Consider the following 24,081-nt stretch of genomic DNA (forward strand, 5'->3'; position numbering starts at 1 on the left):
CTACCCCCTTCTTCATTTCGGAGAGGAGTCCAAGCTTCAACACGAAGGCTCCCAGTGAAAGAGCTCGGGAAAGACCGGTGCCTGGGCAGGAAAGCGTGCAGCGTTACCGACCCGCGTGCCCATCGGTTCCGTCAAGCTCAGAGTAGGGCGGGGCCGCCCGACCCTGGCTGGATCCGAGCCCAGCCTCGGCAGGCTCCGCCCCCGGGCCGGCGGAAGCCGGCTCTTCCTCACCTCCCAGACCTGGGCGTGTCCCCCCGGGCGCACGCGCGCGCACGGCATGATGGGAAGGCGCCCGCGCGGCGGCCATTTTGTCTTGTCGGCTCCTCTTTAGAGGAGGCTTTTCGGCCTGCGAGTGGGCCGAAGGGGTTGGCGACTGTGTCGCCGGCGTTTTCTTTGGCGGGTGCCAGGGCTGGTGGCAGCAGCAGCCCGAGAAAAGCACCATGATTTCGGCCGCGCAATTGTTGGATGAGTTAATGGGCCGGGACCGAAACCTCGCCCCGGACGAGAAGCGCAGCAACGTGCGGTGGGACCACGAGAGCGTAAGTCCCGCGGGCCTTGGGTCTGTGCCCGGGTGCCGTGGGGGAGGGGAGCGGCGCGGGCTGGGGCCCATCCGGCCCGCGGCGCGATTTGGGGCGCGGGCCGCGTCAGGGTCGAGTGTCTGATTCTGTGGCGGGAGGGAGGAGCCCGCCCGGGTCCGGGGATGAGGGATTTGTTTTTGTTGTTGTAGTATCGAGTAAGTCTGAGAGGGCCCTTGGCCGAATTGAAAAGCACCTTAATAAGGCAGGGAAACGCGGGAAAGGATTTTATTACATCTAGAGGCTTTGGAGTTTTCACCTCATTATGAGATAGGGAAAAAGGCAAATTTTTCCGTTATTTGGGTTGAGCGTCGTATTTAGACTGAAATTTCTGGCCAGGGTTAGTGGTAAAAATCGTGGCACTGTATTACTTCAAGAATGGTTCAATTTCGACGCTTATATGAGGAAATAAAATTTTAAGAGGTCATAACTTGGTAGGATTTCCCGTGATGATTTACAGATATGTTTGATAGCAGTACGTTTTAGTAAGCCCTTCATGTAGATGGTTGTCAGGGTTTTTTTCTTTCACAAAAGACTTTGATAAGAGTACAGGTATCTTGATGAGCACTGAGAAACACAGAATTGTTGAATCATATTGTACACCTGAAACTAATAAAACACTGTTGATTATACCTGAATAAAACAAAACTCATTTGGTCCTTTTTACCTTATGCGTAAGGGTAAATACAACCCCAGTTTCACAGATGAGACTTGAGAGGCTACCCAAGGTCTCTTGGCAAGTTAAGTGGCGAAACTAAACCTAATCTTTGTAGTCCTGGTCACTTTCCACAATCCTATCAAACTGACTCTGCAGATACTAGTGTATTTCAAGTGTTTTGAACATGCAGTGTTATGTTAGGTCTTAACCTGAAGAACAGATGTAGATTTTAATTTTACTTAGCTTGCAGTTATAACCAAACAACATGATAATTTAAAGGCAGTTACTAATCAAAATAGGTATAGTTGAACAAATACGCTTTCTAAAAAAGTTAGTTGCGCTTTTTTTTTTTTAAGGTAGGCTTTGGTCAGAGTAAAATTTCTCTTTTGCAATGCAGGAAAATAAGCATGTTCTAGATGAGTCCTTTCGGTATCTTAACAAGTAAGTGGAAAGCTGTATTGGGGTGTTGCTTTATTCCAAAGTAGTATGAAGGGTTATGGTAGAATTTATTGTGTGGGGTCAGATTCACACATTTGTCATTGACCTCAAGAGAGGGGAAGCTTTTTGAAAGCCTTGTCTCTTCTTTCTCTTCTCTTCTAGACGTTGCGGTTTTTCCCCTGCTTGTTAAATAGGAAGCTGAGTAACTTGGTCGCTTGTTTTGACCCTCTTTCTTTCTAGGCATTTGTCATAGTGAAGTCACTTTTTCTTAAACTACTTAAGAATCTTTCCGTCTTGCCTTGCAAAAAAAACACAAAAAACATTACGATTTAGTTGATGTGCAAATAGGACATTTTGGACATAATGTATTTTGGATTAAAGAGAAAATTGCTTTTCATTGCCTGCTTATCAACTGGAGCAGTCTACTGCCTCCTTGTTTTTGAACACGTGTTGTGAAGAAACTTTGTTTTCCTGGTGCTGGTATATTGCCACATTGCTTTCTATACCATGGGCTTATAGTTAGCAATGGGGCTCTGGGAATTGCAACTTAGGTTTTATGTCATCTCAGCTATAATCTTTCACTTACAGTGTTTCTCATTGATTTAAACTCTCGGTGCTTGTCACCAGGATTCTTTATGCCTTTAATGACAGATTGCACTTCATTCGGAATCCAGGGATTTGAAAAAGTCAGTTACTGGTATTTCAGATTCATATGGGGGGGGGGAAGGTTGGTGTTGACCTGGAACAAAGCACATGGCCTCTTCTACTAAATAAGAGTGAATTACTCTGGGGTAAAATAAAGCTGTGGAAGCTCACGGCATCACTTCCGGGTTATTTGCATATTCTTATGCTGTTGGTTGTTAGTGGTAAAATCCTGGAAAAAATGGACAGCCCCAGCATGTACTCTGAGGGTTCCAGGATCACTGCAACCTGATATTTCAAAATATTTTTACATTCCCATTCTATCTGGAAAATTTTCTTTGCTACCTTTGCACTAGATGGGAAAAGCTATTTCAGCCAGGTGGGGTTCTTTTGTTTAACAATTGAAATGGAAACTTTACCTTAATGGTAAAGGTAGTTTTTGGATGTCTGTATCTGACAGACCTGTGGAATTTGTTTTAAATGCAGATTTCTGTACTTCCCCCGAAGAGATTCTGATCTGTAGGTCTGAGGGAAAGCCCCAGAAATCTGGGTTTTCTTTAAATGGCCTCTTACAAATTGTAAAGCTTGTGAACTATAGCTTCTTGACCCACCTGATTAGTCGGGTTTTTAATTGTGAACCAGTAGCACTTGAAGCTCCTTTTTAAGTGAAGGATGCATTGGTGATGTAAATTATCGACCTTTCCTTTGTTTTTAGTGGTGTATGTGTAACCACTATCCCGGTTGAATCTTGGAAAGTGCCTTACTGAGGTTTTACAGCATTTCCAACTTCTTTGTAGATTGCTATCTCAATCTGAGAGAAAGTAGTTTTCAGCTAAAGTCAAATTAGTTTTAATACCATTCCAAGCATTCATTCATATATCCTACTGCCTCGTTTATTAATATTTTACATTTCCTTGAGGTTAGTATTTTTGCATTAAGCAGTTTGTTTGCTCTGCTCTGTTAATTCTAAACAACTACCAGAGACGAGGAAAGCATATGATTTGCGACTGCCTAGCATGAGCACCTTTCATTTAGTGTGCACATGGGGAGATTTCAGTCTTTGCTAGAGATGGCATGAATAGCTTTCTAATTATCTGAAAAGATTGTAGGGGATCTCCCCTCCCCATTGATTAATTATTTAAGAGAAGGGGGAGGGGCAGAGGGGGAGAGAAGAAAATCTTAAGCAGGTTCTAGAACTCCCAGCATGGAGCACAGCACAGAGCTCCATCTCAGAACCCTAAGATCATGGCCTGAGCTAAAATCAAGAGTCGGACCCTTAACCGACTGAGCCACCCAGCCGCCCCCTATTTTTTAAATTTTTTTTGTAGGGGATTTTAAGCTTTGGTCTAGAGTTTTCATTATCTTTTGTATACTATAACAGGAACTTTATATTTCCAAATTGAGATTTTTACGTTGTAGATCTGAACCCAGAAGTGAAATTACTTAACTGTTGGCCTAACTCTGATTCTAATAATACCCAAAATGGGATTTCTTTGATCATTTATCAAGTTCAGGTATGCCCCCTGTTCAGTGAATGTTTAATAATTTATGGAGGGAATTGAACTAAATGCTCTTTTCTAAAATCTTCAGAATGTTAACAAATATTTTCATTGACACTGAAAGCTGTTTGGAAAAGAAAAGTTAAAACCACATTTTTATTTGTGAACTTTGGAAACAAAAATTAGTACTTATAGTGCATGATATCTAAGTATTTTACTGGATAGTTTTAGTTCAGTGTCACCAAAATGTTTTTTCTGTCAGAAATGTAGGCATTTCCGGTCCTACTCTGTAGTACGTGCTAAATGTTGGGCTTCTCCAAATTGGCAGCAGTCTGTGTGTTGTATGTGCACATAACTGCTGTTTGCTTCTTCCCAAAACATATACAGAAATAGAGTGAATTCTCTACATAAGAGGTAATGCAACATTACCAACACGTTGCCAGTATTACTGCTTCTATGTTTCCTATCCTTTCTTTTATTTTGAAGTAATTCTATCATTTAAGCTTTAAAGACATCATTATATATCTTTAAAATATAAGGACTTCAAGAAGGCATAACCACAATATTACCATCACATTGAAAATACTAAGGTATTTCTTTAGTATTTGTTTGCTTTGGGAAAAATGTGTATCATTAGAGTTGATTTCTTCACAGAGGGAGAAACTTTTAGTAATAGTGCTTCATTGTTTTATGAAATATGCTTAATTTTCTCATCATTTCTCTCTTTTTTTTTAAGATTTATTTATTTATTTTGGGGGGAGGGAGAGAGAGTCTTAATCAGACTCCGTGCTGAGCCTGTCGCGGGGCTCCATCTCACGACCCTGAGATCACCACCTGAGTGGGAGCCAAGAGTCGGCTGCTTAACGGACTACACCATCCAGGTGCCCCAATTTTCTCATCATTTCTTAGTTGTAACTTGGGGAAATTTCCTGTATTCATTTATTCAACAAAAATGTAGCACCGTAATAGTGTGGATATGGCACGTGGCCTGAGAGAACCATCAGTCTGGTGGCAGATGTAAAGGAGTAAACGTGCTTTTGTAACACAATTTGGTACGTGCCACAGTAGGAAATGTATAGGGTCTAGAAAAGCACACGTGAGAGGAGCATCTAATAACCTAGACTGGGGTACTTGGGAAAGGCCTCTTAAAGTGGCCCTTAAATACTGGGACCTGAAGGATTAGTAGGAATTGGCCTGAGGGAATGGGAGAGAAGACATGTTACTAGGGGTTGGAGAAAATCTTAGGCCTGAAAAATTGTGAATAATGTTAGAGCTGGAGCTCTTGTTTGTTTTTGTTGGGGAAGGGGACATGTGGATAGGTGGGCAGGAATCTGGTTTTGAATGGTTTTTATAAACCTTGTTAAAAGTTGGGACTAGGGATGCCTGGGTGGCTCAGTCCATTAAGCACCTGCCTTTGGCTCAGGTCATGATCCCAGAGTCCTGGGATCAAGTCCCAGGTCGGGCGCCTTGCTCAGCGGGGAGGCCTGCTTCTCCCCCTTGCCTGCCACTCCCTCTGCTTGTGCTTTCTCGCTCTCTCGGTCTGACAAACAAAATCTTAAAAAAAGAAAGAAAAGTTGGGACTAAAATTACATTGGGAAACAATTCTAAGCAGATCGAATATCAGATTGTTGCCAACATGATGAATTTTAAATGCCAGTATTTAGATGACCAGAAATAGAAATTGAATAAATACATTCTTTTTATGATTTGTTTATAAAATGGAACATGTTATCTCATGGAACCAAAAATGTATCCAAGGTTGTTAGTAACTTAGAAAACCAAAAAAACTCATAGTTGTCTGTAAAGACGTTTATATGTCCTTTAATGATTTGAGGGCTTTACTATCTGTAAATAATAACTAGCTGGCCTGACTGTTGGGGTGAGAAACAACTAGGAATACACTGACTTAGGGAAAGCAGTTTAACAAATAATGCAGATGGCTTTGAAAATATTTGATTAGCTCAAGGGGGAATTCTCTTAACTGATTCGAGTGGGTGTAGAAAGACAAAAATCAGTAAGGTATTCTTAATGTACTTTTGTGATCAGAAATGATCTAAATCAATGACCAGAATTGACTGTGCCTTGAAGGAGCGAATACTGAATGCTAAAAAAAAAAAAAAAAAAAACAGGACTGTTTTTGTTAAGGTGGAAGTCTCAGCATATTTTGAGTTACATGCTTGCTAAAGTCTCCCAGTGTGTGTTGTCTTCTTTGCATTAAATATTTCTTTCCCTTAAAGATTGATTCCATTAATATATTGGGATTGATTTTACTATTTTATGTTTTCCCTCTGAGTTTAGCACCATTAAAATTATTATTTTTTTTACCAAAAGAGACATGCTTGCTATAAAAAATTAAAATTTAACTTAGAAATAATGAAAGTCTGTGCTTGCCTCCCCTCCCCATTGCCAAATCCCTCTAGAAAATTTAAAAATTGGTATGTTTCTGAGCCTTTTTCCTAATATCTTACAGACATATACACATACACAAGTGAAAGTTATAGATAGCTTAATGTAATATTACATAATGTGTAAATACATATTTAACAACTTTCATTTCTGTTCTGGCATCTTTCCTTGGGTACATGTAAATCTACCTTAGTTGGGGTGCCTGGCTGGCTCATTTGGTAGAGCATGTGACTCTTGATCTCGGGTTGTGAGTTCGAGCCCCACATTGGGTATAGAGATTACTTTAAAATAAAAAAAAAAATGTAAGGGTGCCTGGATCGCTCAGCCAGTTAAGCATCTGCCTTCAACTCAGGTCATGATCCCAGGGTCCTGGAATCAAGCCCCACATCAGGCTCCCTGCTCAGTGGGGAGTCTGCTGCTCCCTCTGCCCCTCTCCCTCCTTGTGCTCTCTCACGTGCTGGCTTAAATAAAATCTTAAAAAAATTTTTTTTAAATAAAAAATCTTAAAAAAAAAATAAAGGGGCGTTTGGGTGGCTCAGACAGTTAAGCATCTGCCTTCAGTGTGGGTCATGATCCCAGGGTCCTGCTCCACGTTGAGCTCCCTGATCAGCAGGGAGCCTGCTTCTCTCTCCTCCTTTGCCCCCACCCCCCACTTGTGCCCTCACATTCTCTCAAATAAATCTTTTAAAAAATAAAAGATAGGGGCGCCTGGGTGGCTCAGTTGGTTAAGCGACTGCCTTCAGCTCAGGTCATGATCCTGGAGTCCCAGGATCGAGTCCCGCATTGGGCTCCCTGCTCAGCGGGGAGTCTGCTTCTCCCTCTGACCTTCCCCCCTCTCATGTGCTCGCTCTCTCTCATTCTCTCAAATAAATAAATAAAATCTTTTTAAAAAAATAAAATAAAAAAAGATAATAAATCTACCTTAATTTTTTTTAACTTTTTGTTCTGTAGTGGGTATATAGATTATATCTAATTCTTTTCCCATTACCAGCCAAGCTGCAGTGAACATTCTAGTACACAAAGCTGGGTCACTTGTAGGATGGGTTCCTAGAAGGATAATGGCTAAGGTGAATGCACGTTTTACATTTTGATGATGCTGCCAAATTGTCTCACAGCCCTCTAGGATTGTTTGGAGTGTCATTTTCCCAGCACTATATCACAGGTCAGATAATTGTTTTAATTTTTGACAATTTGCCTTTGTTTAATATGATAGAAACTTGCAATTAAAATATTTGAGTCAGATTTCCAAGATTGTATTTCTGCTTTCTCTTCACTGGTGGTGACTTCAATAAAGGATGATATTGAGATTGAACTCTTCTGGCCAGTCGTGTTGCCTTAGTTTTATCAAGAGGATAAATCACAATAATTCTGGCCACCCTACTGTCTTGGTACCTACCCCTCCCACCTTTGGTTATCAGACTGATAGTATTTTTAAAGATCCTTAGTCCCTGGGGATTAATGGGTAGAGTAACATTTTGATGTGCCATTGTGTTACAGTGTATCTTAAGGAGAGTTGAAGAGTGGAAAGAACATACAGAACCAGATTAAGAAAGGGGGTTCTAATCTGGATTCTGTAAATAACTAGATACCTTTAGGGCAGGTCATGTGGTTGCTCTCCCTTGTCTTACATGGGATGATTGGACTGAATTGTAAGAAGCACCTGGTTAGCCCACTGGCAGGCATGTCTTACTTGGCATACATAGTGCCTAAAACCATTTAAAAAAAAAATAACTAGTATTGTAAAAGTCAGACAAATTCGCCCCTCTCTCCCAATGTAACAAACATATAATTTAAGTGTTAAAATCTCACTGTGGGTGCGCCTGGGTGGCTCAGTCACTGCGGGTCTACCTTCTACCTTTGGCCCAGGTCATGGTCCCAGGGTCCTGGGATTGAGCCCCATATCCGGCTCCCTGCTTGGCGGGAAGCCTGCTTCTCCCCCTCCCCTTCCAACTCCCCCTGCTTGTGTTCCCTCTCTCGCTGTGTCTCTGTCAAATAAAGAAATAAAATCTTAAAAAAAAAAAATCTCACTGTGAAATAGTGTCTCCTTTTTTTTATATGCGGAAACCAAGGCAGAGTTAAAGTCTGTAGTTCACAGTGGGTGTCAGCCAAGATTCAGACTGCACTGTATTCTCTCTCCAAGCATACCTGTTTACACTAGCCCATTTCATATTGTTAGGTCTTTTTCACATGTTGTTTTCCTTATGCCTAGAACGTCTTGCAGGCTTTCTACTTCTGAATTTAAGAACCAGTTCAAGCTTCATCACCTGTGATGACCTGACATTCCTGACTAAAATCACTTCTGTATCTAGTGTTGCATGTATATTCTAGTACACTCTGTTTTTTGCTTTTGACTGTCTTCTATTAGACTGTGATCTTCTTGAGGAGTGGGTCTTACTCATTCTTGGATTTCCTGCACTGTTTTAGCACATGTTAAGTGTTAAGTGATTGTTGAAGTGCCATTTTCTACCTTTTAAAATTAAAATGTCACTTAAAATTAAATGCCACTTTAATTTTTAAGGTTCTTTTAAAAACTCATTTAAGTAATCTACACCCAGCGTGGGGCTTAAATTCACCACCCCAAGGTCAAGAAAGAGTTGCAGACTCCACTGACTGAGCCAGCCAGGTGCCCCTAAGTGCCACTCTATTTTTTTGATTGATTGATTGATTTAAAATATTTTTTATTTGAGAGAGATAATGAGCGGGGGTGGGAGGCAGAGGGAGAGGGAGAAGCAGACTCACTGTTCAGTAGGGGGCCCGATGCTGGGCTCCATCCCAGGACCCTGAGATCATGAGGTGAGCCTAAGGCAGATGCTTAACCGAGTGAGCCACCCAGGCACCCCCTAAGTGCCAGTTTATATTAAAATCCCATGCAGTACATACTAGATTTGAGAGTGTGTTCATTTTATTTTTAATTGAAAATACTGTTTTGAAATTGTATTTTATTTAAAAACTGACATAGTACATTTAAAGTTTTGACCACTTAAAATCTGTGTTTGTCTATTTATTTATTTTTTTTTAACGTGGGACTTGAACTCCTCATGGTCCTGAGATATAGAGTCCCATGTTCCACCGAGTCAGCCAGGTGCCCCAAGAATCTGTTTTTTAGAAAGTCTAATTTATATGAATAAGGCTTAGGTTTTAGAGTAAAACTACATAGCTGTGGAAAATCACAAGTATTTTAGTTTTAAAATAAAATAAAACAGACAGTTTATGACAAACCTTGAAGCTAGTAGTAATCACCAGTCTTACAGAAAGCCGTGCGATATATGGTAAAGCCCAAACTCAGATCTGGGTGAGTTTGATTTCAGTGAAAAATACTATTAAAACTAAGATTCAATAAGTACTATATTGATATTTCATTACCAAAAAGAATTATATGATTTCCTTCTTAGAGAAAGTTTGTATTGGCTTATGTTTTAGAGTCAGGAGAGGGACCATGGAAATGTTTATTCCTTTTGTTCTTTTAAAGATTTTTTTTTTTTTTTTTTTTTAAGTAACCTCTACAGCCAATGTGGGACTCAAACTCACAACCGAGATCAGGAGTCACATGTTCTACTGGCAGAGCCAGCCAGCCACCCCTATTTTGTTTTAATGATGAGCCTTTTTTGAGGATCATAGAGATTGACCCAGTTTAAACAAAGGAACAGTAGTGTTATGGGGTTTTTTGTTTTATTTTTTTAAGATTTTATTTATTTATTTGACAGAGAGAGACACAGCGAGAGAGGAACACAGCATGGGGAGTGGTTGACGGAGAAGCAGGCTTCCTGCCAAGCAGGGAGCCCGATGGCGGGGCTCCATCCCAGGACTCTGGGATCATGACCTGAGCTGAAGGCAGACACTTAACGACTGAGCCACCCAGACACCCCAGTCTTATGTTTTATTAGTTAAGATGATAAATAGAAATTATATTAAAAATAATAAAATCAAAGTAAGATGCACAATAGTAAAGTTTCATATCTATGAGCGCCACGTACTAAATTTATTTTTAAATTATATAACTGTACAATTTTTCGATGTAAATGCTGCCAATAACTTACTAAGCTATTATATGTAATTATTACAGTTATTGGAAATTTGTTAAATTTTGAGCCTTGGGAACCAGGGTTAATGGTCTGAAAGATAAATGGCATACTTGTCTCTCTTCTCCTTCCCTCAAATAAAAGATTCCTAGTTATTTTTAAGATTGAGTGTTGGCATTGGTATTTTATTGTGATACACTTACTGTGGATGCCAAGTGAAACAAATCAGACTTTTTGATAATTAGAAAAGTATATAGCATTTTAAAATATCACATGAGCACTGAGAATTTGGAAATAATTTGAAAAAACACTAACTGTGAGCATATAGGAGTTTTCTTAATACTTTATTTGTAAGAATGTTTAAATTGCAAAGAATAATTTTAAAAATCCAGTATTTAGCAGTACTTCTAAAGAAAATTATACAGAGATACTCTATGTATAACAGGTTAATATTGATATAAAACTAAATCTTTATGATTTTTTAATCTTAATTGTTCTTTATGACCTTAATTCTTCTGGACAATGTTTATGGAACTATATTACTTCAAGTGTGAAACAGCTGATCTTTGGGGTACCTGGCTGGCTCATTCGGTAAGAGCATGTGACTCTTGATCTCAGGGTTGTGAGTTTGAGCTCCACAATGGTTGTACAGATTATTTGTAACCTTTACTCCCAACGTGGGGCTCAGACTCAAAACCTCAAGATTAAGAGTTGCATGCTCTACCAAGCCAGCCAAGTGCCCCATAGGTACTGCTTTTTAAAAGTTGAGGGACGTCTGGGGGGCTTAGTTGGTTTAGTGTCTGCTTTTGGCTCACGTCATGATCCCAGGATCCTGGGATCAACCCCAGAGTCCCGCCCGGCCTCCTTGCTCAGCGGGGAGCCTGCTTATCTCTCTGCCTGCTCTGCCTGCTGATTCCCCTACCTGTGCTGTCTCTCACTCTCTGACAAATAAATAAATAAAATCTTAAAAAAGAAAAAAGGAAAAAAAAAAGACTTTTAAGGAAGAAAATAATTGATTGCAGATTTAACATCCAGTCCTAAGTATCGACAAAGAACTCTCATTCAATCTTAAATTTAACATGTTTTCTTCTCATATGTCTTAGTTTTACATTGATTATGCAATAACAATGAAGTAAGAAAGACACTTTGGAATATTGCTCAACAGGTTTTGGTTTGCAGTGTATAGAATAAGTATCAGCTAGAGCAGTCTTGAAATATATCTGAAGGAGTTACTAAAGTACTGATGGAGAGAATTAAAAGTGTTTCCTGTAATAGTCTTTGTTCATACCATAGGAGCCCATCAGCAGTTGCTCAGTAAAGTGCTGGTGTATGTGAAAATATCCAGTACATTTAGAGTTAAAGGATTTCTTAAGGGAAGCTACCGATCCAGATCGCTTTAAATGAATGTTATTTGTAATTTAGACAGTGATTCCCAAATCCTAATCTGTAAATTGGTTCTGGTCTTTTTAACAAAGTTAGAATGATAATAACAGTTTTAAGTTTTTTGTTTTTTTTTTAATAAAATTTGTTCTTCTAGAAATCTTTCCCATATTGTTGCTATGTCGGGAGAGCGGTGATTAAAAGTAGATAGTAGGAAGTACTGGTAACTCTCTCCTGCACATTTTTTACTGAAATTTGGGAGTTGGAAAGTCACTACTGTAACTGATGTGGGTTTAACAAATAAAATTGTTCTCATTTGGTTGAAAGATGAAGGTTAAGAAATGAGAAAAATAGTAATTTGGCACTCTTTTCCAGTATAGTTTTAAAGCTGAACAATTTTTTAAAGTACCTTTGTTTTTCTTCACTAGGTTTGTAAATATTATCTCTGTGGTTTTTGTCCTGCGGAATTGTTCACCAATACTCGTTCTGATCTTGGTAAGTGAATTTTCTATGTAGCTTTTATCAAATTATGATTTAAAATAAAAACTGGTACTTCATAAATTCCAAGAAGTTTTCTCTTAAAGTTTGTTGATAAGATAATTTCTTTCCTGGCTTAGATTTTTTAGCATATTAATAAATGCCAGTCTAGTTAAAACATGGTGGCTTAAGTAAACATACATGTCTATTTCCACTCCCTCCCAAAACCCTCCACTAAAATGAAAATTTAAAAACAAAAAAAGGTATAAACAGAAGAGGAGATAACAGTTATAGATACCAACAAATTTTTGGAAGATGACAAGTGGATGGAAGAGTAGCAGCAAACTCAACAGGGCAGAGAAACCTGTACCCTAAAAGCCTGCAGAAGGGGATATTAAAAGGAAGTTTTGATCAGCAGAACCCTGGACAGGCTGAGCATTTGGAGGCACCAGGTACCATAGAAGGCAGAGTTGAGTCATGGGGCTGAAAATGAAAGATTAGTCTAGTTAAGGGTCTCTCAACTGTGACATTTGATATTTTAAGCTGGATAATTTTGTTTTTGGGGGCTATCCTGTGCACTGTAGGATGTTTAGTAGCATTCCTGGCCTCTCCCCACTGGATGCCAGTAGCACCCCTCAACTGTGAAAACCAGAAACATCTCCAACTAAAAAGGCATTGCCAAATGTCCCTGGAGGGACTCTTAAAACCTGTGCATCTGGTGATTCTCTGTCTCCCACCCCTGTATCCCAGGAGACAGTAGGGGGTTCTTTTCTGGAGAAATTGGACCTACGAGACTGTAGTTCCATCTGAACCACATAATGCCAAAAAAAAAAAAAAAAGAGTGACTTTTCTTCAGGATGGTACATAATTAGTATCATTCTAGAAACATAAAAGAGAAGTTAATTATTTAAGCATGATGCTTGCCCTAGAGCTTTAGAAGCACATTAGGGCTGAACGAATCTAGATACTGGGATTCCAGACACAGCACAGGGCAGTAATGAGTAAAAATGAGACTTATTAAGAGAGTTAAGTCTATATTCTTAATAGTGGGGTTTTCCCATTCCCTTCCTCTGCCCTGTTCCTAGAAGGATACAGCCAGATGTTTTTCCCCAGGCAGAAGAGAAGAGGATTCTTTAGAGAAAGTGAACAGTTCCAGAGAAGTGATCTACAGGTACTGACCCTTGGGGAATCTCCTAAAAGAATTTTGCTGCCTGGTTTTCCTGTGGTAAAGCCCATTCGTTGACAAACCCTGCCTGTGCATACCAACTTCCAGTTAGATTTTGGAAGTGTTTTGCCAGCCAAGGAATACCAGTTAGACACGTGAGGAGAACCTTCAACACGATAGATTAACCAAAACCAGCAGGGCGGGGGGTGGGGGGGAGTTTAGTGGAATTAGAGATGATGGCGAAAGCAGAAGAAAAGATACTTTGTTGTTGTTGTTTGAAGTAGGAAGCTCTATACCCAATGGGGGAACTCCCAACCCTGAGATCAGGAGTTGCATGTTCTATCCACTGAATCATCCAGGTGCCCTAAAATACTAAAAGTCTTAACTAAATTTAGTATCCTCAGAGAAATGAGAGAGGATATCAGGGATAGGGTACTATATAAAAAGGGGACTTTTGAAAAACCAAAAAAGAGCTCTTGGAAATTGGGACTGAAGAAATCTGAAATAAAATCAGGGTTAAGGTTTGAGAATAAAACCAAGGAAATTTGCTGGAATGTTGGGTGATTGGACAGAAAAGATTAATAAAATTTGAAAAAATGGTATCAATACAGTACTAAGGAGTTCTAGAGAAAGCAGAAGGGCGGAAATCAAAGATTTTTGCACTACTGAAGGGCGGTCGTCTTACAGATTGAGTGCATCCTTCAAATGCTCAGCACACTGGATGAGAAAAGATCCGTTCAGAGGCACACCACTGAAATTTCAGAATGGTGGGAGTGGGGCAGGGGCACACAGGATCATGAATCAGAATGGCCCCAGATTTGTCAGTAACAACACCAGAAGCTTGAAGACTCTGGAGAAACACCCTCAGGATTCTGAGTGAAAAAATATTTTTCCTAGGTTAGCTATATAGCCAAACTTCAAAGTATGAGAGTGAAAAAAAGACATTTTCAGACATGCAAGATCTCAACAAATTGATCTCCACGATTCTTTGGAAACTCCACCGACACATGGGTATAAAATCAAGGTGAAAAACAAGAGATCCAGTAAACTGCATCCAATCCAGACCAGAAAAGGAACCTCTCAGGATGACAACTCTTTATTAGTGAGCTTAGAAAATAAGCAGCCCAGATTGAAGCAGAACAGAAAGCTCGGGGGCAAAACTGAAGCTGATTATCTGATAGATTTGGAATCTTGAAAGAATTTCTGTAGCTGACTTAAAGTGTTTGAGAAGAGTTCAGAAATACAGAAATCTAAACAAATGAAAATTCCAACAGAAATGTGAAGTATATCCTAAGTCGTCATAATGCCCCTTTTGTTAGGCTCAGCAGGTAACAGTACTTGCATAGTCAAAATATAAAGTGTTTATTTAACTTAAAATTCTTTTGATCTAAAATTTTGATGTCTAAGGTAAACTAAGAAAAAGCAAAATAGTTTAGAAATACGGAAATAAATTCCAGAAGGCATAGGTGACACGGTTGAATCGGCTGCCTTCTGGAGGTAGGAAGGAGTAGGACTTGAGCGTTCTTAAACTCTGGCTTCATCTGCAGGTCCCCCAAATTAGTAAAAGATGAGGGGTAGACCAGTGGTTCGCCTTCATTATGGTTTTCTTGGGTGGCACTGGGTACAGTTTCTCTTTCCTCCAACTCCCTCTTCTTTTTTCTTCTCTTTTCTTAGCATGTAGTTGCTCTCCATTATACTGATCTTGAAGATTAAGGAGAACAATTTTCATGTGTTTACTTGGGCACATTACTTTGTAATTCATTAGGCTCAATTTAGGTGTGTACAGACTATTCTGTGATAAAATGGGTTTTGTTTTCCCTTTTTTTTTTTAAGAGCTACTTTTAGATTTGGCAAGAGAAAAGGTGGTTATCAATTTATACATATTTCTCTTTTTTTTTTTCAGGTCCATGTGAAAAAATTCATGATGAAAACCTTCGAAAACAGTAAGTTACCTTTATCAGTCATTTCTACCTGCTCGGTCATTCTTTGGTTTAAAGGGGACAAAGATTGAAGAAAATTAGAATTAGTATAAAATGAATGTCTTGTTGGGGTTCTATTCATTAGGTGGGATGGTAGAAAGTCATAGCCACAAAAATGATACGATCAGCCACCATATAGGAGTGTGTATTCTATGCGTAAATACTATTGAATCCTTAGCTTTTTTTCTGTATTGTTTGTTTTTTAACAGTCCTGGTTTTATAAATGAGACTTGTCCTGGGGCCAGGGTCACAGATCCAATATTGTGGTAGAGCCGGCGTTCAAGCACCTAGCTTTGCAATATTGTAAAGTCCATGCTTTTGGGCGCCTGGGTGGTTCTCTTAAGCAAACATAATGTTAAGTACTTGTCTTCCCTTTACCCGGATGAGAGACTAGAAATTGACTTCTTACATACCCAGTTTACTCTTCAGAGTAAATGCAACAATCTATAAGATTAGTTAAGATAGAATATGTGAGTTGTAATGGATAAAGATTTGGAAAGAAAGTAATGCTTATTAATTTTTATTCTTAACCAGGTATGAAAAGAGTTCTCGTTTTATGAAGGTTGGCTATGAGAGAGATTTTCTGCGATACCTACAGAGCTTACTTGCAGAAGTAGAACGTAGAATTAGACGAGGCCATGCTCGTTTGGCATTATCTCAAAACCAGCAGTCCTCTGGGGTGAGTATGAAATTAATTTGTAGTCTTTGTAAAGTGTGTCCTTGTTCTCTGGAGACCCAGAGATCTCCCTAGTATGAAAATTTGTGGTCAAGTTCATTGTGTTCTCTTAGAATGACATAAACTTAAAAGGCATTAATTTTTTTCAGTCTTTATCAGTAATACTCATTTTGCTCCTCATTAAGATTTTTCTCCTAGTTATCAGTAACTGACCAAATATGTAATTAGGTAGCAAGAATTGAAGGTAATTGAGTTACTATCCTTGTAACTCAACATTTAACTGTTAAATACAAATATTATGTATGTGAGTGCTTGAATATTTGTTTTTTACTTACTGATAATACATTTTATTATCTCTTCAATAGGCAGCTGGCCCAACAGGCAAAAATGAAGAAAAAATTCAGGTTCTAACAGATAAAATTGATGTACTCCTACAGCAGGTAAGAATTGTGTACATTAATAACGAAATACTTGGAATAGACACTTAACCAAAGAAGATAAAAGGGTGGCAAATACATATATGTAAAGGTGCTCAAAGTTGTTAATCATTAGGGAACTATAAATTAAAACCACAATGAGATATTTATTGTACATCTGTCAGAATGGCTAAAATTAAAAAGACCATACCAAGTATTAATGAAGATGTGGGAAAACTGGAACTATCCTACACTGCTGGTGGGATGTAAAATTATAACCACTTTGGAAAATCGTAGGTTTCTTAAAAAGTTAAAGATCCACTGTGAGTCATTCCAGTCCTAGATATTGACCCAAGAGAAACAAAAGCATATGTTTACAGAGTTGTATTACCAGTGTTCATAGCAGCTTTGTTTGTAATTGGCAAAATCCCTACACTGGAACTAGCTTAGACGTCTGTCAGTAGGTGAACGGATAAATGCTGTGATGTATCCATGCAGTAGAGTACTGCTCAGTAATAAAACAAATCAACTGCATTTAACACTGTAGGTGAATCTTAAGATAATTAGGCTGAGTGAAAGAAGCCAGATTAAAAAAAGAAAAAGTACATAAGTCCATTTATATACAATTCTAGAAAATTTAAACTGATCTATAGTGACAGCAGATCAGTGGTTGTTCGGGGAGGAGGTACTACAAAGGAAATTTGGGGTGATGGATGTGTTCGTTACCTAGGTGAAGGTGTTAGTTTCATGGTTGTCAAAACTTTCAGATTGTGCACCTTAAAAATATGCAATAAAATATACTTTATTAATGCTGTAAAAAAAATTGATAGGGTAAATTTAACCCAAAGAGGCTTCAGTAAATGAAACCAAACAAAAGACCCAAAACAACCATGAAATGATAATGAAGCTTAGGGAAGAACAGAAGAATACTTGGATAGTTTGGTTAGAAAGGAGTCTTGACTGCTTGGCTGTTTGTTTGTTTGTTTGTTTGTTTTAAATCCCCCTTAGATTGAAGAATTAGGATCTGAAGGAAAAGTAGAAGAAGCCCAGGGGATGATGAAATTAGTTGAACAGTTAAAAGAAGAGAGAGAATTGCTTAGGTCCACAACCTCGGTGAGTAGCAACCTCGTTTTGACTTATCCAGGCTGTTCACTGTGAATTACTAGGACCTATTCCTATTTGAGAATCTTAATAAACAGTTTCCTAATGTCCTAAATCAAGAGTCTGCAAACTGTATCTTAAAGGGTACACAGTAAATACTTAAGGTTTGCAGGCCACAAGGTCCCTGGCAGCTACCAAGCTCTCTTTATATTGTGAAAGCAGCTTTGGATAATGCATAAACAAATGGATGTGGCTGTGTTCCAATAAAACTTTATTTACAAAAACAAGCTTCTGGCTTCTGCATGTCAGCCCATGCCTTAGATCATGATTATTCATTGGGGCCTGGGTTTTACTTACCCCCCCCTTTTTTTTTTTAAGATTTACTTACTATTTATTTTTTTTTTAAATTTTATTTGTTTATTTGAGACAGGGAGGGAGCAGAGGGAGAGGGAGAAGCAGACTCCTGTTGAGCAGGGAGCTCAAAGTGGGGCTCAGTTCCAGGACCCTGGGATCATGACCTGAGCCGAAGGCAGACGCTTAACTGAGCCACCCAGGTGCCCATAGATTTTTTTATTTTTAGAAAGAGAACATGCGTGCAAGTGGGGAAAGAGGGAAAGAAGCAGATTCCCCAGTGAGTTGGTAGCCCGATGTAGGGCTTAATCCTGTGACCCTGAGATCATATAAATCAAAAGTTGGGACATGACTGACTGAGCCACCCAGGCACCCCTTAACTTTCTTGTTATGATAAAGTACCCCATATATACTTACCTTAGCTCAAAATTGGTATACTCTTTACTTTTTTGTATTAATTAGAGAATGTGACATACATGTTTTGGATTTTTTTTTTCTTAAGATTTTATTTTATTTATTTGAGAGAAAGCGTGAGAGAGAGCATGAGAGGGGAGAGGGTCAGAGGGAGAAGCAGACTCCCCACTGAGTGGGGAACCTGATGTGGGACTCGATCCTGGGACTCCAGGATCATGACCTGAGCTGAAGGCAGTTGCTTAACCAACTGAGCCACCCAGGCGCCCCCATGTTTTAGATATTGGTGGTAGAATATAATTGGCCTTTGGTTCCCAAATACTGAATAAGATATGTACAGATTATACTCAGTAAGATAGTTCCCTAAGCATTTTAGGGTTAAAATTTTTTTTTTTTTTTTAAATATGCTCTATGCCCATTGTAGACTTGAACTCAACCTGAGATCAAGAGTCACATGCTCTACTGACTTTGCTAGCCAGGCACCTCTTGGGGGGAAAAAAAAACATACATACATATTTTTTTAAGATTTTATTTATTTGACAGAGACACAGTGAGAGAGGGAACACAAGCAGGGGGAGTGGGAGAGGGAGAAGTAGGCCTCCCACAGAGCAGGGAGCCCAATGCAGGGCTCGATCCCAGGGCCCTGGGATCATGACCTAAGCCGAAGGCAGACGCCCCTTGAAAAATATTTTTAATATGGAGGCCACACCTTTAGCCTGTTGAAACTAAGAAATGATTTCAGACTAGAATAGGTAGCTTTCTGAAGGTAGTTAACATTTTTCAAGGTAATGTGGACAATTCTTTGGTTATAGTTGAGTGATGGGGTCTCGTCACTTCCTTGTGATATGGAAAGTTGGTTGCTGTTGCCTTGCTTCCCTACTCTAAAAGTTGACCAGTTGCTGTTCAGTATTAGGGCTTTGGAGAAATTCACAAAATTCGAAAACTATTCTAGATTGTAAGTACTTTTTTTTGGATTTTGTTTCTTCTCTCTTCCTCAAATACTCTTATAATAACTGATTTGTCATTTCAGACAATTGAAAGTTTTGCTGCCCAAGAAAAACAAATGGAAGTTTGTGAAGTGTGTGGAGCCTTTTTGATAGTAGGAGATGCCCAGTCCCGGGTAGATGACCATTTGATGGGAAAGCAGCACATGGGCTATGCCAAAATTAAAGCTACTGTAGAGGAGTTAAAAGTAAGCTTCTTTCAAGCATGCACTTTAGCCACAGCTAATACTCTATTTTAGTATGGGTAAAAATTGATCACATTTAGCTTCTTGATAGTTTGTTATTTGAAACTATAACAATCCCTATAAAATTTTTCTATTCATCAATTGTCAAAGGGCTTTATTTTCTTCACTCTTCTGTGCCAGGAATTTGGGAGAAAGACTATCCCTGAGGACTTAGTCAAGTAACTACCTTGCATACAGACATGGTGTTGGAATTTCTACATTTTTCTTTTAGGGCATCAAATTCCATATGTTGATCTACACATGCTTTATATTAGGTTTGTTTGATAGTGTCTTTAAGGGTATAGTTCTATAAAAATCATACTTGATTTCTTTTAGGAAAAGTTAAGAAAAAGAACCGAAGAACCTGATCGTGATGAGCGTTTAAAAAAGGAGAAGCAAGAACGGGAAGAAAGAGAAAAAGAACGGGAGAGAGAAAGAGAAGAAAGAGAAAGGAAAAGACGGAGAGAAGAGGAAGAAAGAGAGAAAGAAAGGGCTAGAGACAGAGAAAGAAGAAAGAGAAGTCGTTCTCGAAGTCGGCATTCAAGCCGAACCTCAGACCGAAGATGCAGCAGGTCTCGGGACCACAAAAGATCACGAAGTAGAGAAAGGAGGCGAAGCAGGTATAGAGCATGAGGCAGTGTGCAGTGTGCAGTATGCAGTAGCAATTGCTAGTGTTATTTCCTTGGTCCTTGGGAAGCTCTTAAGTATCATCAAGCACTAAGATGAATTATGAGAGTGGAATCAGTGAGCCAGTCCATCTTAAAGGCAACTTCTTTGCTATTTCCCACCAGTCTAAGGAGGTTTGAGGCACTCTTCCTAGGAAGTCCGTGTTATTACATGGTCTCTTTAGTGCATCTCTTCTCATTGATTTTTAAGAAGACATTTAAATTATAAGTTATTTTGGTAGAATTACTTACTTTTGCTTTGGATGACATCATGCAGAATATAAAGTGTTTCATAACTAATTCTTTAAAAATACCAAAAAAGATAACAGTTTTTCTGTTTAAGAGGAGTCTTTTTTTTTTAATATTTTATTTTTTTATTTTGATAGAGACACAGCGAGAGAGGGACACAAGCAGGGGGAGTGGGAGAGAGAAGCAGGCTGCCCGCTGAGCAGGGAGCCTGATATGGGGCTCGATCCCAGGACCCTGGGATCAGGACCTGAGCCGAAGGCGGACGCCTAATGACTGAGCCACCCAGGTGCCCCGAAGAGGAGTCTTAAAGAGCATGATGATAGGGGCACCTGGTTGGCTCAGTTGGTTAAGTGTCCGAATCTTGATTTCAGCTCAGGTCATGATCTCAGGGTCATGAGATAGAGCCCCGCATTGGGTTCTGTGCTGGGCATGGAGCCTGCTTAAACACCCCCACCCCCATCCCGTGTGTGCTCGCTCATCCTCTCTCTCTCTCAAAAAAAAAAAAAAAAAAAAGCATGTTGATTGTCTTAGCACTATTTGAAAAATGGAAGTTAGATTTTCAATAATTTCCAGTTCTTAAGATTTCTACTGTAGATATTAGTGGATTCTACTCATTTGCCTTTTGTATCTTGTTAATTGTTGAACAGTGTATAATTTTTTTTTTAAAGATTTTATTTATTTATTTGACAGACACAGCAAGAGAGGGAACACAAGCAGGGCGAGTGGGAGAGGGAGAAGCAGGCTTCCCACAGAGCAGGGAGCCCGATGCGGGGCTCGATCCCAGGATCCTGGGATCATGACCTGAGCCAGAGGCAGATGGCTTAACGACTGAGCCACTCAGGCGCCCCAAACAGTGTATAATTTTTCAAGTTTTTTTCTCATTGTAATGTCAGCTGAAGTTACTTTCCTTTTGTTTTCAATTGTGAAGAAGTAGAGAGCGACGAAGAAGCCGAAGCCATGATAGATCAGAAAGAAAGCATAGATCTCGTAGCCGGGATCGAAGAAGATCAAAAAGCCGGGATCGAAAGTCCTATAAGCACAGGAGCAAAAGTCGGGACAGAGAACAAGATAGAAAATCCAAGGAGAAAGGTTAGTTTATGTGAGAATTTAATTCATTAATAGGAGAGTATTTTCACACTCTTTTCTCCCCACTCACATTTCTTTGGACATAGGCAGAGTTCCATTTCAGTTTCTATTCTTTTTTACTTACTGCGAATACCATTCAGTAGACCAGCAGTATTTTCCCCTTTCTTCCTCTGATTTGTGAGAATGACAGTTGACCTGGTGTTTTCTTAGAACATGTTAAAACCACATCCTTCAGTTATTCACCTAAAGGTTTATCGTCTCGATTCTTCCAAGTATTGCATTACCTCTCAGGGTTATTAGGCTGTAGAATTTATTAGCTTGTTTATTGGCAATACTTTTTTTTATCTGCTGCGTGTTCCATAGTATGTCTTGCAGAGTAAGTGTGCTGTGTTGCATTGGTCCTCATGTGCAGCCTTCATTTACCTGCGTAATTAACTTCTAAGTTTACGGAAGTTGAATACCTTACCTATGTCTTAACCATGTTTTCTATTGAAACAATATGCTCTTTTCCTCTGTACTTCTCCCGTTGGTTTTCAGCGGCATTCCAGTGGCTGAAATGCACTATTCACTGCACTGTTAATGGACTTTTTCATTTTGTCTTTGGCATGTTTTCACCTGGATATTCTCATCTTTTAGCTTATTCTTTAGTGAAAGATAATTCTTTTAAATCATCAGGGTCTCCTTTCTGTATTTTCTTTAGATTCTTCAAGCATCTCTCATTTTGTATTGACTGGGCTGTTCTGCTTTGCATGGTGTTTAGGAATGAGAGCAAGGGCCAATTTCTAATTTTCTTGGCTCTGCTTATTCCATCCTGTTCTGCCTGTCTGTGTCCATGTTTGATCACCCAACATATGTGCTCCTGTGTTTTGAGTTTATTAAACTGGACTTTTATCTGACACTCATTTCTTTTCTTTTTTGGAACTATTTTGTAGTGTTTGTTTTTTGTGGGTTTTTTGGGGGCCAGACTCAGGTTTTGTTAGACTGAGTTAGAGAACTAGCACTGCAAACAATGGACATATTTTCTGGTCTTAGGCTTTCATTTTTCATTTTAAAAGGTGTACCTTTTAAAAAATATTTACATATATTGGGTTTTTTCCTACAACATGGAGCAAATGTTAAAAAGTAGGAAACAAGGACAATTTTTTAAATCTGTCATGAGCTTTAAGTTCAGAAATTACTTCTGTGATTCAACTGGCAGTTGTTACAAAGGATCGTTGCCTGATTTTATATTAGTTTTAAAATTTCACCCAACCTTTTTTGCAAGACTTTTTTTGTGTAGTGTCTCTTTGCGGGGACAAGTCCAATCTCGAGAGCCAGATAATGGTTGTCAGAGATCAAATTAGTCACTTCTCTTTGAGAATTAAAGCTCTTTGCTGTATCATACTTCGTGTCACTTAAAATAGTTGGATTGGTTCTTGGGACAAAAGCTAGCTAGCCTTCATAACTGTCTGGGATCAACAATGAGCAATGGTCTGACTAAAAACAGGACATGTTTGTGTAATTTCTGGGTAGAGCAAAAAGATGTCCTGAATTGTTTAGCTATATAAAAAATCCTAATTGTGATAATGACATCAGAGAATTTAATAAAACTTTTGCTTAAGTAAATAAGCTGCATTGTATTTGGATTATGGACAAACAGGATTTTCCTGGTGAGGTATGGAGGAAGGAGAGAAGATTTGATTCAGAGAAAGCTGCATCAGGTCCACCTTGAAAGATTGGGAATGCATTACAGATTTGTTTTAAACTTGGGGATCTCTTCTAGAAGTGATACGATTTATTGGCTTTTGAAAATGCCATGTAGCCATTCAGGCACTCCTAGGTATATAGATGAATGAAGGCCTGAACTGTGAGTAGGAACAGCATTTAATGGCACGAGTAAGCAGAGTTCACTACTCAGCGTGCTGCAGTGGAAACACTTCAGTTCCACGGTGGAAAGTGGTTTCTTCCACAGACCTATAGTTCTTAACCGATTTAGGGTTCTCTCTTTGTCAAGAGAGTTTCCTTTTTTAATCCGTAGCCCTGAAATCCACCACACTTTGTGGATGTCCTTAGGACTATTAAGATCTACCATATCTACATAGGGCAGAAGATAAGATTATTGGACTGACTACTAGTCCTCTACGGGGCAACAAGACGACTCTTCTTCATTGAAGCTACCTGTGCACCGGAGAAGCCCATAAGGCACAAAGGGAGGACTTTCCCGCAAGGTCAGTTAGAGCACACTGTACTGGCACAGTTCTCATAAGTCGACGGACAGACATGGCGCAAGTCCTGCAGTCAGCTACTCGGACGTTGCTTCGTGTGCATTTTGCAAGTCTTATGGACTGAATATGCTCACATATGATCGATCTTCAGTTGTTCCATTCTTTGAATGAGTGCCCCTGTCACCGCCATATTTTGTTTTCATTACCATCCCTCTCCCAGTTACTTGCTGTTGTGTCTTAACTTTGTCCAGAATCTGTAGAGGGTTGTGCTTCTCTTAAAATGTTTTTCTGTCTTATGAACTACTCTGCTAGACCAGCTATTCTTAACATAGTTTTACAGGGAAAAATAATTTTTCCACAAAGCTTGTAGTTTGCATTAACATTTTCTGTAGAAATCTTTTGTTAGGCAATACTTGGAATTAAAAAAGCTGGAATATACTTGACCCATGTACCACT

At 39.2% G+C, this 24,081-nt stretch overlaps 1 protein-coding gene across 11 annotated transcripts in view; it reads left to right on the top strand.

Moving 5' to 3' along the window:
• Positions 1-292: 292 nt before the first annotated feature.
• Positions 293-24,081, top strand: part of LUC7L3 (LUC7 like 3 pre-mRNA splicing factor) — a 30,594-nt gene continuing 6,805 nt past the window's right edge. For 4 of the 11 annotated variants that reach the window (XM_088028327.1, XM_088028328.1, XM_028091357.2 and 1 more), the window contains exons 1-9: positions 294-539; positions 12,046-12,112; positions 15,163-15,202; positions 15,773-15,917; positions 16,280-16,354; positions 17,339-17,443; positions 19,224-19,385; positions 19,758-20,041; positions 21,264-21,424. In XM_088028327.1, coding sequence (XP_087884453.1) covers positions 441-539; positions 12,046-12,112; positions 15,163-15,202; positions 15,773-15,917; positions 16,280-16,354; positions 17,339-17,443; positions 19,224-19,385; positions 19,758-20,041; positions 21,264-21,424 — 1,138 coding nt within the window. In that variant the 5' untranslated portion in view covers positions 294-440. Of the gene's footprint in view, positions 540-4,548; positions 4,694-12,045; positions 12,113-13,179; positions 13,266-15,162; positions 15,203-15,772; positions 15,918-16,279; positions 16,355-17,338; positions 17,444-19,223; positions 19,386-19,757; positions 20,042-21,263; positions 21,425-23,502; positions 23,629-24,081 lie in introns of all 11 variants that reach the window. The other 7 variants (XR_015769353.1, XR_015769352.1, XM_028091361.2 and 4 more) reach the window with 5 other exon arrangements.

This window comes from Eumetopias jubatus, unplaced genomic scaffold (genome assembly GCF_037043125.1).
Source record: "Eumetopias jubatus isolate StellerSeaLion01/CBP00866 unplaced genomic scaffold, mEumJub1_p1.0 scaffold_10, whole genome shotgun sequence".
NCBI classification, from domain to species: Eukaryota; Metazoa; Chordata; class Mammalia; order Carnivora; family Otariidae; genus Eumetopias; species Eumetopias jubatus.